This window comes from Sesamum indicum, linkage group LG10 (genome assembly GCF_026168435.1).
Source record: "Sesamum indicum cultivar Baizhima isolate 11 linkage group LG10, ASM2616843v1, whole genome shotgun sequence".
Lineage (NCBI taxonomy): Eukaryota > Viridiplantae > Streptophyta > Magnoliopsida > Lamiales > Pedaliaceae > Sesamum > Sesamum indicum.
In genome coordinates, this window is record NC_142666.1 from 1,797,514 (window position 1) to 1,811,103 (window position 13,590).

At 29.4% G+C, this 13,590-nt stretch overlaps 1 protein-coding gene across 1 annotated transcript; it reads right to left on the reverse strand.

The window, feature by feature from the left end:
* Window positions 1-2,043: 2,043 nt before the first annotated feature.
* On the reverse strand, window positions 2,044-5,740 carry LOC105172646 (squalene monooxygenase SE1). Its single transcript, XM_011094164.3, has 8 exons — window positions 5,337-5,740; window positions 4,323-4,434; window positions 3,982-4,156; window positions 3,562-3,730; window positions 3,190-3,408; window positions 2,814-3,089; window positions 2,445-2,723; window positions 2,044-2,357 (listed from the first exon to the last, which is right to left on the reverse strand). Exons 1-8 carry the CDS (start codon window positions 5,580-5,582, stop codon window positions 2,250-2,252), a joined length of 1,584 nt encoding a protein of 527 aa, XP_011092466.1. The 5' UTR covers window positions 5,583-5,740; the 3' UTR covers window positions 2,044-2,249.
* Between the last annotated feature and the right edge of the window lie 7,850 nt (window positions 5,741-13,590).

Here is a 13,590-nt window from a genome sequence, read left to right on the forward strand (position 1 = left end):
GTTGATTTCGATTAATCAAATCAAATTAAAATTATTTTTAAAAATAAAAAATCGAATCGAACATGCTGGTTCGATTGAGTAAAAATCAAACTCTATTTGATTTTTTAACCGAAAAAATCAATTTTTTGGGAAAAATTTATATAAATAATTTTAATAATTTTTTCAAAAATACCTGTCAAAAATATCAAAATCTAAAAAATAAAATATATAATGAATAAAATATTTATGAGTGCAATACAAAATTTTAAAATCAAAATAACACAATAGCAGTTCATTTGTACTCAATTGGTGATTATTATTATTAAGCTTATTTTTAAATAATATAAAACCACTTACGTAATTTTGGTTCTCAAACAATTTAAAATTGCATTTTTTGTCCTAAAATTGTTGGTTTTTTCTTTTTTTTGGCATTTTTTAGTCCTTCCATTAATAAAACCATCAAAATTAACAGAAGTTTCATTTTAAAGGGAAAAAATAGCGATTTTTCTTTTATTTTGTGGTATTTTTCAAGTTTTGGCCAAAATGAACCCATTTTTCCCAATTTTCTTCAAGCTTCAAAACAGAAAAAACTAAAAAAAATTGATCAACAAATTTTTTTATATAATCTTAACTTTAATTTTTTTAATTTATTTTGTCTTTATTTCTAATTTTTTCTAATCTATGGATAAAAAAAATATGATAAATCCAAAATTATAAAGACAATAAAATAAATATGATAACAACTAATATATATATATATAGTAGGTCTTGCATACATAAAACAGATTATTGACAAATATTTTGCTAAGATTATATAGAAAATTTGTGATTTAAATTCACTTTTTTTATTTTTCTTTTCTCCCTTGAAACTTAAAGAAAAAGGAGAAAATGTGTATAGGATCAAAACTTGAAAAATATCACAAAATTGGAGGAGAATGGCTATTTTTTGCCATTCAGATAGAATTTTTGTTAATTTTAACGATTTTGTTAATGAAATGACTAAAAATACAAAAAAAAAAAATCAAAACTACAATCTGAAATTATTTGAAAATCAAAACCGTATAAATAAGTTTGTTTGAGGATCAAAATTATATGTATCCCATTTGTGGCTTCTTCTAAATGTTGTGCAAATATCAGGATATTTTAACAAGGTAGAGTAGTAGAGGACATAGTATTTAATATTTCTCAACTTCCTTAATAAATGCTCCCACCAAACTGCTTGAATTCATGAATCATGGGCAGCCACCACATCAAATTTGAGTTTATTACAACTTCCATCTTGTTCCTAATAAATGCTCAACTTCCTTAATGAATGCTCCAACCCACTCCCATTTTTGCATTTCTAAAACTGATCGCAGTGGACCTATGGCTGGGAATTTGCACACCAATTACGTACATGGAGTGCCTACATTTATATTTATTATTCGACTTTTTGGATTTTTTTTCTTTAGGAAATAAGATTGTGCAATCAAGAATTGAAGCCAAGCATCATGGATATTATTATCATCAAACACCATTATTCCATAATTTTTAAATTTTTTATATTTAAGCTGATTTTAGTTAATTTTAATATTTTCTATATTTATCATTTGGACTTAATATTCTACTAGATTATTGCTAGGACATTAGGCTATATTTGGGCCAAATTTTATGTGTTTTTTGAGACCGTTCAAAATTCAGTTCTGTTTCAAATTTGTTTTACTTATATTGAAACTCTTCTTTTTTAAATTCAACAATATGATATATTTTTTTGTATTTCAAATTTGAGTTCTCAGAATATAAAAAACGTGCTCCTCTTTATTCTTTAATTTCAATTACTTGCGCTCCATCATTCAAATTGCAACCAAGATTCCGTGTGAGAAAGGCTTGCAAGAAGGAGGAAGTCAAGTGGTGAGAACTCATGGTGGGATTGCGTATCGGAACTCTTTTCAGTAGGCAGCACGATTAGTGATTGAACTGGTGTTACAATCTTGAACACATAAAAAGGATCTTCTGTTGAGGTTTATTGCTGAATCAAGAACGCAAACCTTTGGACATGAGCAAGACTAGTTCAAAGAGAAAGAGTAATATAAAGAAATTTTATTTTTTACTAGTAGTAGTAGTATGGTACAGCGTTTACAATGTTCTCTGGCATGTTTATCTTGGTCCAAACCTGGCTTTTTTTAGGGGGAAGACCAACAAAAGTCAAACTAATACTACAACACTATTTTCTTTTTTATTTTTGTTTTAAAGGAAAAAATAATGAATAGGAGAGTTTTGAATGATTTGATCTAATGAACAGCAGGGGGAGCTCTGTAGTAGGCTGGAACAGTAGCAGGGAAGAACATTTGTCTCACTCCCTCTGCTTTTATAATCGGGAAGATAATTCCAGATGCACCCTGTGAATGCAGAAAAATCCATTGTTAGGAATTGCACATTGTATTTCTTATTTGATAATTAATGTCCTAATGAGAAAGTAGACTAACCGAAAGCAATCTGGCTCCTAGCCAAACCCTTTGAGGTGAGGGAAATGGAATTAATAATCGGCCAACTCCATAAACGGCCACGGCAAAAAAATGGAGAAAGAGGCTTAAAGGTCGCGGGTTTAGACCGGAAAGTAAAGAGACAGGGCCCTCAGAGAAAATGCCTCCAAGGCTCAGATAGTCGAAACAAGCTTCACGCATTTCCTTCCTTGCTGGATCAGGTGATGCACAGAACACTTTGTAAAGTGCTCCCGCCAATGTATTAATCGTAGACGCAACAGGCTGCAAAAGCAAGCATCCGGATTAGTATCTCAAAACCTCTAAATTCTACTTCAATTACTCATGAAAATGAAAATTTAATTTGTGACTTACCTTTCTCAGGGTGTAGAAGGACTCAAGATACTTGCACAGAGTAGGTGCATCGTGTAAGTCATGCAGAGGTCTAAGAAGATCACGGAGGACAACAATATCCGAGAGGGCCACCGTCATTCCTCCTCCTGTTAAAGGATGGCGCATGTTGAATGCGTCCCCCATTAGAAGTGCACCCGGAGTCGGATGAGGATTTGCTGGCATGCTTCTGTTGGGCATCATCCTTATTGCTCCTTTCTCAATTGCAGCTATAAATGCATCATATAGCTGAGGAGGAATCTGAAGAAACATGTATCTAAGTCAGTTTATATGAGCAATTATGCAATATAACAGAAGAAGATGAAAGTAGAGTCCTTAAGAAAGCAAAATTTGCGGGTACCTGAGGAGCAACCGCAGTCTTCAAGTAATTAGCCATTTCTCCACTGGCAACGGAAGGAACCTTTTGGCCCGGAACGTCGACCAGACAGCGTATTTCTGTGCTGCTGATTTTGTAGAATAAGATGGGTGAAGGATCCGCTAGCACGACATGACCGTGATTAACATATGGGAGCTCACAATTTTCCAGGATCAGACCAACGAAGCAAGAGGGGATATCCACCTGAATCAATAGGGGAATCTTAGCTTCGGGACTTGTACAAATTAAGAAACTTTTATGACAAAAAGATAACAAATATATACTGCTGTCTATGAAGTTTTCATGATTCCGATGTAACATAGTGTTCAAATTTTAATTATGAGGCATCATATTCACCTGGGGAGTGCAGAGAGAGCGCCTCAAGTTTGAAAAACATCCATCACAAACAATGGTGAGAGGAGCATAAGCAGTTATCTCTTCACCATTCTTGGTCTTGTATTGTACTCCTTTAACAGTTCCCTTTTCTTCAAGCAAGGATGTCACTGTTCCTTGTTCAAGCCTTACACTGAACCAGAAAAATATTTGAGCCATGAGTAAACTTCTACTTGCAATTCTTGATTTGACATTACAAGAGATTGGTTAGGTATTTTCCAAGGCTAAAATGAAAAATTAACATTCGATTTTCAGTTGAAAATGAGAGTCATAAAGTGCAATAAAGTCCTGTTTTGGTCAAGTTTGTCACATAGTGAATTATATGAATCAATATCATCAAATTTGAACAAGTGTGAAAAGTACTCTCAAGTTATGAATTTATACTTTGCAAGGGTTGCTGCCTTTTCTCTCATCCTCTGTATGAATCGGCCATTGTGAAAGCTTCTTCCAGATACATCCGCGTCGAATTTCTCCAAGGGATAAGATAACTTCGTGGCTTTACCATCCTTGTAAAGGGCATAGCCAAAAACTCGTTGAGCATCAATATCACCCACACAGTCTGCAATCACGCCAACCACACATCAGTGTATAATTAACAAACACACCAAACTTTGGCAGCAGCTAGTCGTTGTGGACCACACGGCCCTTAAATGCAATACTGTCTACTTCTAGGCAACAAATTTGCAGTTGGTAAAAAGTGAGATTTGGCCCATTATAGATTTTACCTTCAAGACCTAACTCCATCAATTTCAAATAGCCTCCAGGCTGTAGAAGTTCGCCCACTATCCGATCTGGCTCCGTTAAGTCTCTTTCAATCACATGAACTCGACGCCCATCCTACAGTTGGGTACAAAGATGAGGTTGATGAAAGTCCGATCACAGAGTAAATAAACAATATTTGGTTCATTCTATTTTCATGAAACTCTTAGCCAGAAAAGTTTCAGTTTCACATTTTTCACAATCAATCCAACATTCGTTGACTTATGTGTTATGCAACCTAGACCCTTCAAGGCTAGCGAACCTTAAAAATCAAGACGTACAGATCTGAAAGCTAGTAAGGAGAACTAAAAAGTTTCTTATATCTCTCTAATTTAATCGCTGTAAAAAATGGAATTTCTTACGTAAGCAAGAGCTAAATTACTTTTCCATGAATTATTGCAGGTTTCCTTTTGAAGAATCATGGCTGCTGCAGGCCGCATGGGGTAAATTGTTGATAACTAATGACATATGACTAAAATCAACAGAAAACAGTAACATTTTGAAGTACAAACCAATCACAGAATATTAAAATGTGTAAATAAGTCAATACTACTGTTTAATTCACAAATGAAAAGTTTCTATTTTTTGAAACTGCAACTGAGATCCTTAAGAGATGGGATTCATCAACTTCAAGCAAAGGACAAAAAAGTGAGCATGTAGAAATCCCAGGTTTGCTCTTTGCCTGAGCGCGAATATAGGAAAACAAAGACAACTAGACAAGAGCGAGAGAGAGATTACACGAAACTACCATTTCCTTATTTTTTTTTTTTTTTAATGAATCACGAAACTACCATTTACTTCAAAGTCCTTACAACCAAGTATACACAGCTGTAATGTGTAGAACATTTACAAACACGGAAACAAAACCCCAATCTTAAAGCATAAACCAAACCGAAAAAATCCTCCTAGGACAAAAAAATATCCAGCATGGAATCATGCAGAATTTGTACCGTATAAGGAGAAAATCAGGATTTCCTTACCTTGCCAAGCGTATAAGCCAGAGCGGCCCCGGCAACCCCGGCTCCAACAATAATAATGTCAGCATCTCCACCGGCCTCCGTTCCGGAACCACCGCCGACGGCGGAGGTCTTAATGCACTCATCTCCACGTCCAACCTTCGAAACCTTATTAGTTTTCCTCGTCTTCCTTGGCAAGTTGTAGAGCAACACGAAAGCAACCAAAGAAGCAACGAATCCCCCGAGAATATACTGATCGATCATCACCATTTTCGAATCCGCTGGACGGTCGTGATAATGGATGATGAATGATGAATGATGAATCAAAACTTCTCGTCGAGACCTCTCTCTCCCTCTCGCGCGCGCTCTCTCTCTGCTATTCCTTTCTCTCTCCTTTTTATTCGTTCACGAGATTTTTGTGTGTGGTTTTGGAGTTGTTATGCCGCCTATAAATAGGCAACCAAGTGAACCGGCTTTAACGGTTCGGCTTGGGAAAACGTGTTTAAGCCCGCCACAAAATAAATAAATTCCTTTTTTTTTTTTTTCGTTTTAATTAAGCTTTTGTAGTAGGTTGAGTTGACACCCATACTCAAATTTCCATGCTCCCCTTTAAACTTGCAAACCCCTATCAGTTTATTATTGGAAAACAAGAAATTCATATAGCCATTTTTTTTAAAATTTAATATAATTATAAATACTTTATCGTTAGTTGAAAAATTAAATAATGTTTTTGATAAACTGACAATATATAATTATATTATAAATTTCAATGAATATATCAAATATCAATATTTAATAATAATTTATAATGAACTAATATGTACTATTATTATTGCTATTAAAAATTCAAAATTCAATTTTAGAAGAATTATCGAGAAATTGACTGCATAATTATTCATCTCATGATTTGTTCTGCAAAATGCGGTATTTTTTAGTACTTTACAAGCTTTTTATTTTATATTTAACAAATGAATCTATAATGTAACATGATTATTTTACATAAACAATGAATAATATAAATTTAATCGTATTATATTATATTTTATTAAAAGTTATAGTAAAAATATTATTATTTAAAAATTAAAATTTTATAAATATTAAATATGAAAAAATATATCATCGACCCTACCCGGCCAATTTGCAACCTAACCCATTAATTCAAATTTATTTTAAACCTAACCCGTTTGGACTCGACCCGACCAGACCACCCATCCATTTGCCATCCCTAGTTCAAGGGCATTTTTGACTTCACAATAAATTGGTGCGCTGGTTTCATTAATCGCCATTTGTAAGTATGGGGAGTCCATTTTTTTTTTATATATATATTTAACTAGTCGTTCCTGCGTGCATATAAAGAATTTTTTTTTTTACATATTTTAAAATATATTATAAATAAATATAAAATATATAAATCATTACATTAAAAAATAGAAAAGAAGAAAGAAAGAAAAACACTAATTTATAAATCAATGTATAATTCGGAAAGCTAAATGAGTTAGTTATTTTATCAGTAAAAGGGCATTATTGGCTTTACCAAAAATTGGTGTAGCAAAGTTATTACTCGACGTTTGTGAGTGTGGAAGGCATTTTCTTTTTATATAGTTTATATATAGATATAATTTTTTGGGTTAATTACATTTTGCTATATGAACTATGACCATTTTTACACTTTCGCATCTAAACTTTTTTTTGTATCAACTTACCATCTTAATTTTACGAAATTTTGCACTTTTCTATTTATAACTATTTTTTCATCAAGTTTTTTGTCACAAAATTATTAAAATGCAATACACATATGATATTTAAGAGTTATGTAATGTGATATTTTACGCATATGCACAACATGTAATATGTTTTTGATAGAAAAATCAATAAAAAATGGTTATACATGGTAAAGTACAAATTTTGCAAAGTTGATATGGTAAGTTGATACAAAAAAAAAAAAATTAGATATCAAAATATAAAAACAGATATAATTCAAACAACAAAATGTAAGTTACCCTATTTTTCTTTTAAATATATGAATAACGTACATTTTATTATATGTGCAAGTAATTTTAAATTTTTTGATGTAGGGTTGTGCAACGGTGAAACTTCATTTAGTCTATTTCAAATATTTATAAATAAAATATAATACGAAATATAACATTAATATGCTTAACATTCATAGTATAAAATAAAATAATATATATATATTCGATGAAACTCAAATTAATGATCTTAATAAATTTATTGGTGAAACATTAATAGTAATTTTAACCATCATTTGTACTTAGCACTTATGGTATGTATATGGGAAACGTGGCAGGATTAGGATTTGTGGTGCGACCGACACAAAATCTTTGTGGTGTAGTTCAACAGGGACAATTTGGACACCACCAACGTCCAAAACTCTGTCTTCACTTTAAAAACAAGGAGACCTATTAAAAATGAATTTAATGCAATTTGTACTCATGTAATATTATAAATAATTAAATTATTTTTTTACAAAAAAATAGTAATTTATCCTTTTATTTTTTAAAATGATGTCATTTACTTTTTTATTTAGTGAGGTATTATTTTAAAAAGCACAGGAAAGTAAATTGCAAATTATTTGGATACGGTTAACTCCAATAACATTTGATATAATTACAAATATTTTTTGTTATTTAAAAATTATAAATATTCTTATTAAATGAAAAATAATTATGTAGTTCTAATACGGAGATGTGGAAATGACTACTTTAGCATCGTTGATTTTGTTTTAAAGTAAATAATCCATAGGGCATATTAGCCTATAAAAATATTTTAAAAAATTCTAAAAAAGTATGTAAAATTGTAATTCATAATAAAAAATGGCATTGTGATCAGTTGACATGACGAAGTTAGTTTGTTGTTCTACCAACATTAAAATCAGGGAGTGCTTGTAATATTTCAAATAATAAAAAAATATGTATAATTACGTCAAATTTCAGAAGAGGTGGTTATAATTTACCCTAATTGTTAGTAGCAGTCCGGCACACACAAAATATATAGAGATTATTAAATATTTATGTGTTTGATTGTAATAATATATTTGTGATAGAAAAGTATTACACAAATTATATTTTTTTATATAATAGATTCAAGAAATAAGATTACATGAAAATTTTTAATAGAATTTAGATGTTGGTAGTTTTATCTTATAATTATAAAATTATTAAAAAATATTAAAATTATTATTCTAATAAAATTTATTTATAGAAAATAAATAAATTAAATAATAAATTTAGATATCTAAAAATTTGTACGATAATTTTTTTGTTTTATTTTTATAGTAATATAGATAATAGCAAATTGATCATACACACACCTTCCATTTTCTTATATTTTGGGGTCTAGAAAAGTGGTTTGGAGGCTTTGGAAGAGTCAGAAATAAATTGCAATTCACCCGATAATTGTTATTTTATAAAAAAATTATTAATAAGAATTAGTGCATAAAATCGTCACTAATCCGATCGGACACCAAACTCTATTTAATATTATCATTTTATAAATATATATAAACATAATAAACCTACAAATTTATTTTTTTTTTAATTTGATTATTTCAGCGTAAGTCGAATCAAATCAAAATAATTTTAATTTTTATCGAACTAAATTGATAGATTGAATTTTTTTTATTATTTAAATTTTCGATTCGATTCGATTAATTGAAACATCTAACATATGGGGCATGGAGTAGGATAAACACGGTGTCTAAGGTGGCGAAGAACCTAAACTTGGTCGCCAGTCTCCACACGTACAACACTACCAAATCTCACACTAATCACTCAGTCAATCCCATCTATCTATCACTGTTAAATGTTAATTAAAATACGTCAGCTTAGAACTACAGCTCACATATATAAACCCAAAATTAATTATTTAGTTAATTAAAATTTTAACTTAGACCATTTCCGCTCCCTCTGATATGATTCAGTCAGCAGTTCACTATATATGTGGAGTAAAATATATTAGTTTATAAACCTTAGTGCATTAAATTAATTAATCTCATTTAATTAGTCATAATTAATCAAAACGGGTTTGACCTTCATTTCTCATCATTCTCATGAGAGAGAGAGAGAGAGAAGAGGGTTATGTCACATTTACGGGTTCCCATGCACAATTTGTCAATTCTGTGCTGCTATGAATTAATTTCTCAAAGCAAGCTTTTTGTGACTCAAAAATAATAATATTTATTATAGGAATTTTAAATACTAATATTATTTAATTAGGATTTAGTAATTTAAAATTTTACTTTGTTGAGGTACTAATAATTTTTTTGATTACCAGATGTTGTCGTTAATTATATATATATATATATATGTATCACTTAATATTTTGATATTAATATTATTTTGTCTTTCAGGACGAGTGGAGTCGTAATTGTTATATTTTATAGGTACTTATTCGTTTTAAAAAAAATAATATGTATGCAGACATATAGAATTCGAACGACAATTGAAATATGAAAATATTATCTTTTAATTCAAATACGATTCTTTTGTACGTATGTATATACTTGATATGTAATATTTCACCGTAAATACGGTGAATATTTAAATTTTATTTTATTTAATTTTATTTATGCACTGACATTTATTAAAAATCAGTCAAGTCTTTTGATTTCTTTCGGAGGAATCATATGCTACCTCTGCATTATTAATTGATCATTTAACAATTTGCAAGTTAGTCAAAAATAAATAATAATAAAAATGATTTAATGTATTTTTATATATAAAAAGAAAATACCCGGAAATGGCAACTTGAGCGCTCCATTTTTGACTAAAGGGATAGTGGTGTTCCTCCCACCCAACGAGTCGATACAGGGAAATTGAGGTTTCCATTTATTATTTTCTTATTAAAATAATTATATTTACACCCTTAATCTTCAATCTATTTATACAAATCAATCATATTTTTGCATAATTATAAAAATTACCCATAACAACTAAAAAGTAGAAGTAGTTTGTATAGTGATATCGATATCTTTTAGGGGTGTATGCATAATTTTTCAAAAAATAGAGATAATTTGTTTAAATGATATTGACGTTTCTCATGGGTGTATATCTAAATATCCAAAAAAATTCAATGATTGATGTAAACAGCTCATAAATTAAGGGGTGTACATGTAATTATTCCATTTTTTATTTTAGGTTTATTTAACAAAAATGTACTGCTCTGGGGTATATCAAGGTTCGGTCTTCAAATGATATTTCGTTGACCAGTCCTTCCTAATTCACATTTTTGTTGAAAGATCCTTACATAAATAAGAATTCAAAAAATATCGGATCCCCACCTACGCAACCAAATTTAGAAAATGCATGTTGCTTTTGGAAAATTATTGACTTGCACATGTGCGTACACACTTGTCTATACGTAAATCTTGAAAATTTCATATAAACCAGCTGGTTAGGTACTTTGCAAAAGTTAGGTAAATTTATTAAAATATTGAATTAAATATTTATCACTTATCACTTAATATATATTATAGTAATTATATTTTCTTTTTATCATAATCATTATTGTGCAAAAATTATCACAAACTATATATATCAATAATTATTATTTATTAAAGTATATATAAAATAATACGAATATTTTGACAAAAATGTTGCATGAAAAAAAATAGAAATCATTATGAAAAGAGCGACGAAGTTAGATGAATAAATAAAAAAAATAAATTAAATATAAAAATAGACTGAAACAAGAGATAGCAAAAATGTGTTTTGTTTTAATATATAGTATATATAATAAAAAGTAGAATATTGATATAAATATATATCTGTATATAATTCAAAAATATTATAATTAGTTATTTTTCAAGTTTTTGTTGTAATAATTACTCACTTACAATTAATGATATTACAGTACGCCGCCCGAGAATTCTGGGTGATGTTTGTCCACGTAAGGTATTAATCGTCAAATCACGTATAATATTATTATTATGTGTCGATTTAATGATTCACAATTTATATAGATACAAATTTACATGAACGAGATGAAATGTCGGGAGGAGGCGAGGTGGGCACAAGAATAATAAAGTCTTGTTTGGCAACTTAATTAAGGAAGAGAAAGTTTCTAACTTTTGTGGCAAATTAATGAACTCACCTACCCTAACATAAGTAACTGTTTTTATTTGACTTGGAAAATTAAGGTAATTGGAGTGGAGTGCTAAAGTCTTAAAAGTTGACTTTGTTACACGTCATTTGATTTACAGTGTACTAAGTCAGACCCAAGGGATAGGCTGTCAAGAGTCTTGTGTTTAAAACTTCACTAACCTCACCTTGTTTCAGACAATGAATTAAGGTTAAGGTAGTGCTTAAATGGTAGGTGACAACTTGGGAAGAAATTAGATTCCAATATGATTCCATTTCAATTTTTTTTTATTTTTTCAAGAAAAATCCGTTTATGATACTCTATTTTCTTGTAGTGATGCAGAATGCAAGTTTAGTCTGCCAAACACAACATATATTTCAATATTTCAACACGTCGAAAATTGAATAATTTCAATATTTTTCTTTTATTATATATATAAATGACAATAAAATACTCTCCAAATAGTTATCGAAATGTAATAAAAGATGAAAAATTGATCTAAAATCATATGCATGCACACTTCCCGTTTCCAGTCATCTTCGGTCGAGTCAAATAATGCGAGACTTGGACTTTCTTCCATAAACTTTTTAACACCAAATGCGACCACGCATTAATCGCATTTGTGTATACACCTTTTTTAAATTAACAACTACTCTAATAATTAATTAGCAACTCTTATCTGACCACATTTAGATTATTTATATTGTTGTACAAATCAGTATTTTTCCCCTTTTCCCAAGTCATTGACATCAAGAATTTCACGTGCCATAAGTCACGCATATATATGGTGCTTTTTTTTTTTCCTTAAAAAAATCAATAATATTTTTTTTAAGATGCACATTATTCGACTAGTCGATCGAAATCGAATTTAATAAAAAAATTAGTACATATCGACTACCGAATCAAAAGTTTAGTATGGTATCCGATAATTATATTTTTTCCAATTTCAGTATTTGATACAATTTCAATTTTCTATGTTGGTATATAGAACAGTATTGAATGCCGAAATTTAAAAAATATATATAAATATATATCAATATAATAAATAAAAATTATATATAAATACTAAATATATATATTATAGTATAATAAATAATATTTATTTTAGATGTAAGATTTTTTTAAAAAAATCAATTTATTAAATATAAAATCAAACTAAATTGAATTTTATTCGATTTTATTGAACAAAATTTCAATTTGATATTCGGTATATCATTTCAATTCGATTCAATTAGCCTATTGATTAAATTTGAATCTCATGAATAAGTTGAAAGTCATAGGTTTGAGTCATATCTAATATGTGGATATTTTTCTCAGTTAATATAAGTTTATTAATTGAATTATGTATTGCTCAATTTATTGATATTGATATAATTATATAATTACTGTTTAAAAAATGAATAAAAGCTCCTCGGAATATCTAAATTGTTCAATTGGGAGCTGTCACTGAAAATCGTACAGGTAGGATGAGTTGACATGTAACTTTCATAATAATAATAATAATAATAATAATTATTATTATTATTATTATTATTATATGGTAATTAAAAAAGGTTGTAGAATTTAAAATATTGCTTTCGCTTCACCAATCATTATAAGCACTCTGAATTTTCTATTACTAATTAGTATTGTATTTGTATTTTATTGCTATTGCTATGAATGTTGACTTAGGTTTATGATAATATCTATATCTATCAATATATATATATACACGTTAGGAATAATTATATTTGTACCTTTTAATTATAGTCTGTTTATACAAATTACTTCTGACAGTCAAAAAATAGAGTTAATTTGTAGAATACTATTAACATTTTTTTGGAGGGGGGTTCTGTGTAATTTTTCAAAAAATAGAGGTGTTTTCTATAAAAGAATAATTACATTACGCCCCTTGACTTATGATCTATTTGCACAAATCATCTATGTCTTTTGAAAAATTACACATACACCCACCAAAAACGTCAGCATCGTTACACAAACTATCCCTATTTTTTGGCTGCTATGATTGGCTTCTGTAATTACAAAAAAGACATGGATGATTTATATAAATAAACCATAGACCAGGGGGTGTAACGCAATTATTCCTTGTGTAAACGGCGTTGACGTTTCTGATGGGCGTATATATAATTATCCAAAAAACAATAATCATTTACGTAAACAGATAATGGATCAGAAAATA

Coding starts and splice junctions, on each gene's coding strand:
- LOC105172646 (XM_011094164.3), bottom strand. CDS start 5,582: ATGGTGATGATCGATCAGTATATTCTCGGGGGATTCGTTGCTTCTTTG. Junction 4,435..5,336: donor TGGCTTATACGCTTGGCAAG/GTAAGGAAATCC, acceptor ACCCAACTGTAG/GATGGGCGTCGAGTTCATGT. Junction 4,157..4,322: donor GATGGAGTTAGGTCTTGAAG/GTAAAATCTATA, acceptor GCGTGATTGCAG/ACTGTGTGGGTGATATTGAT.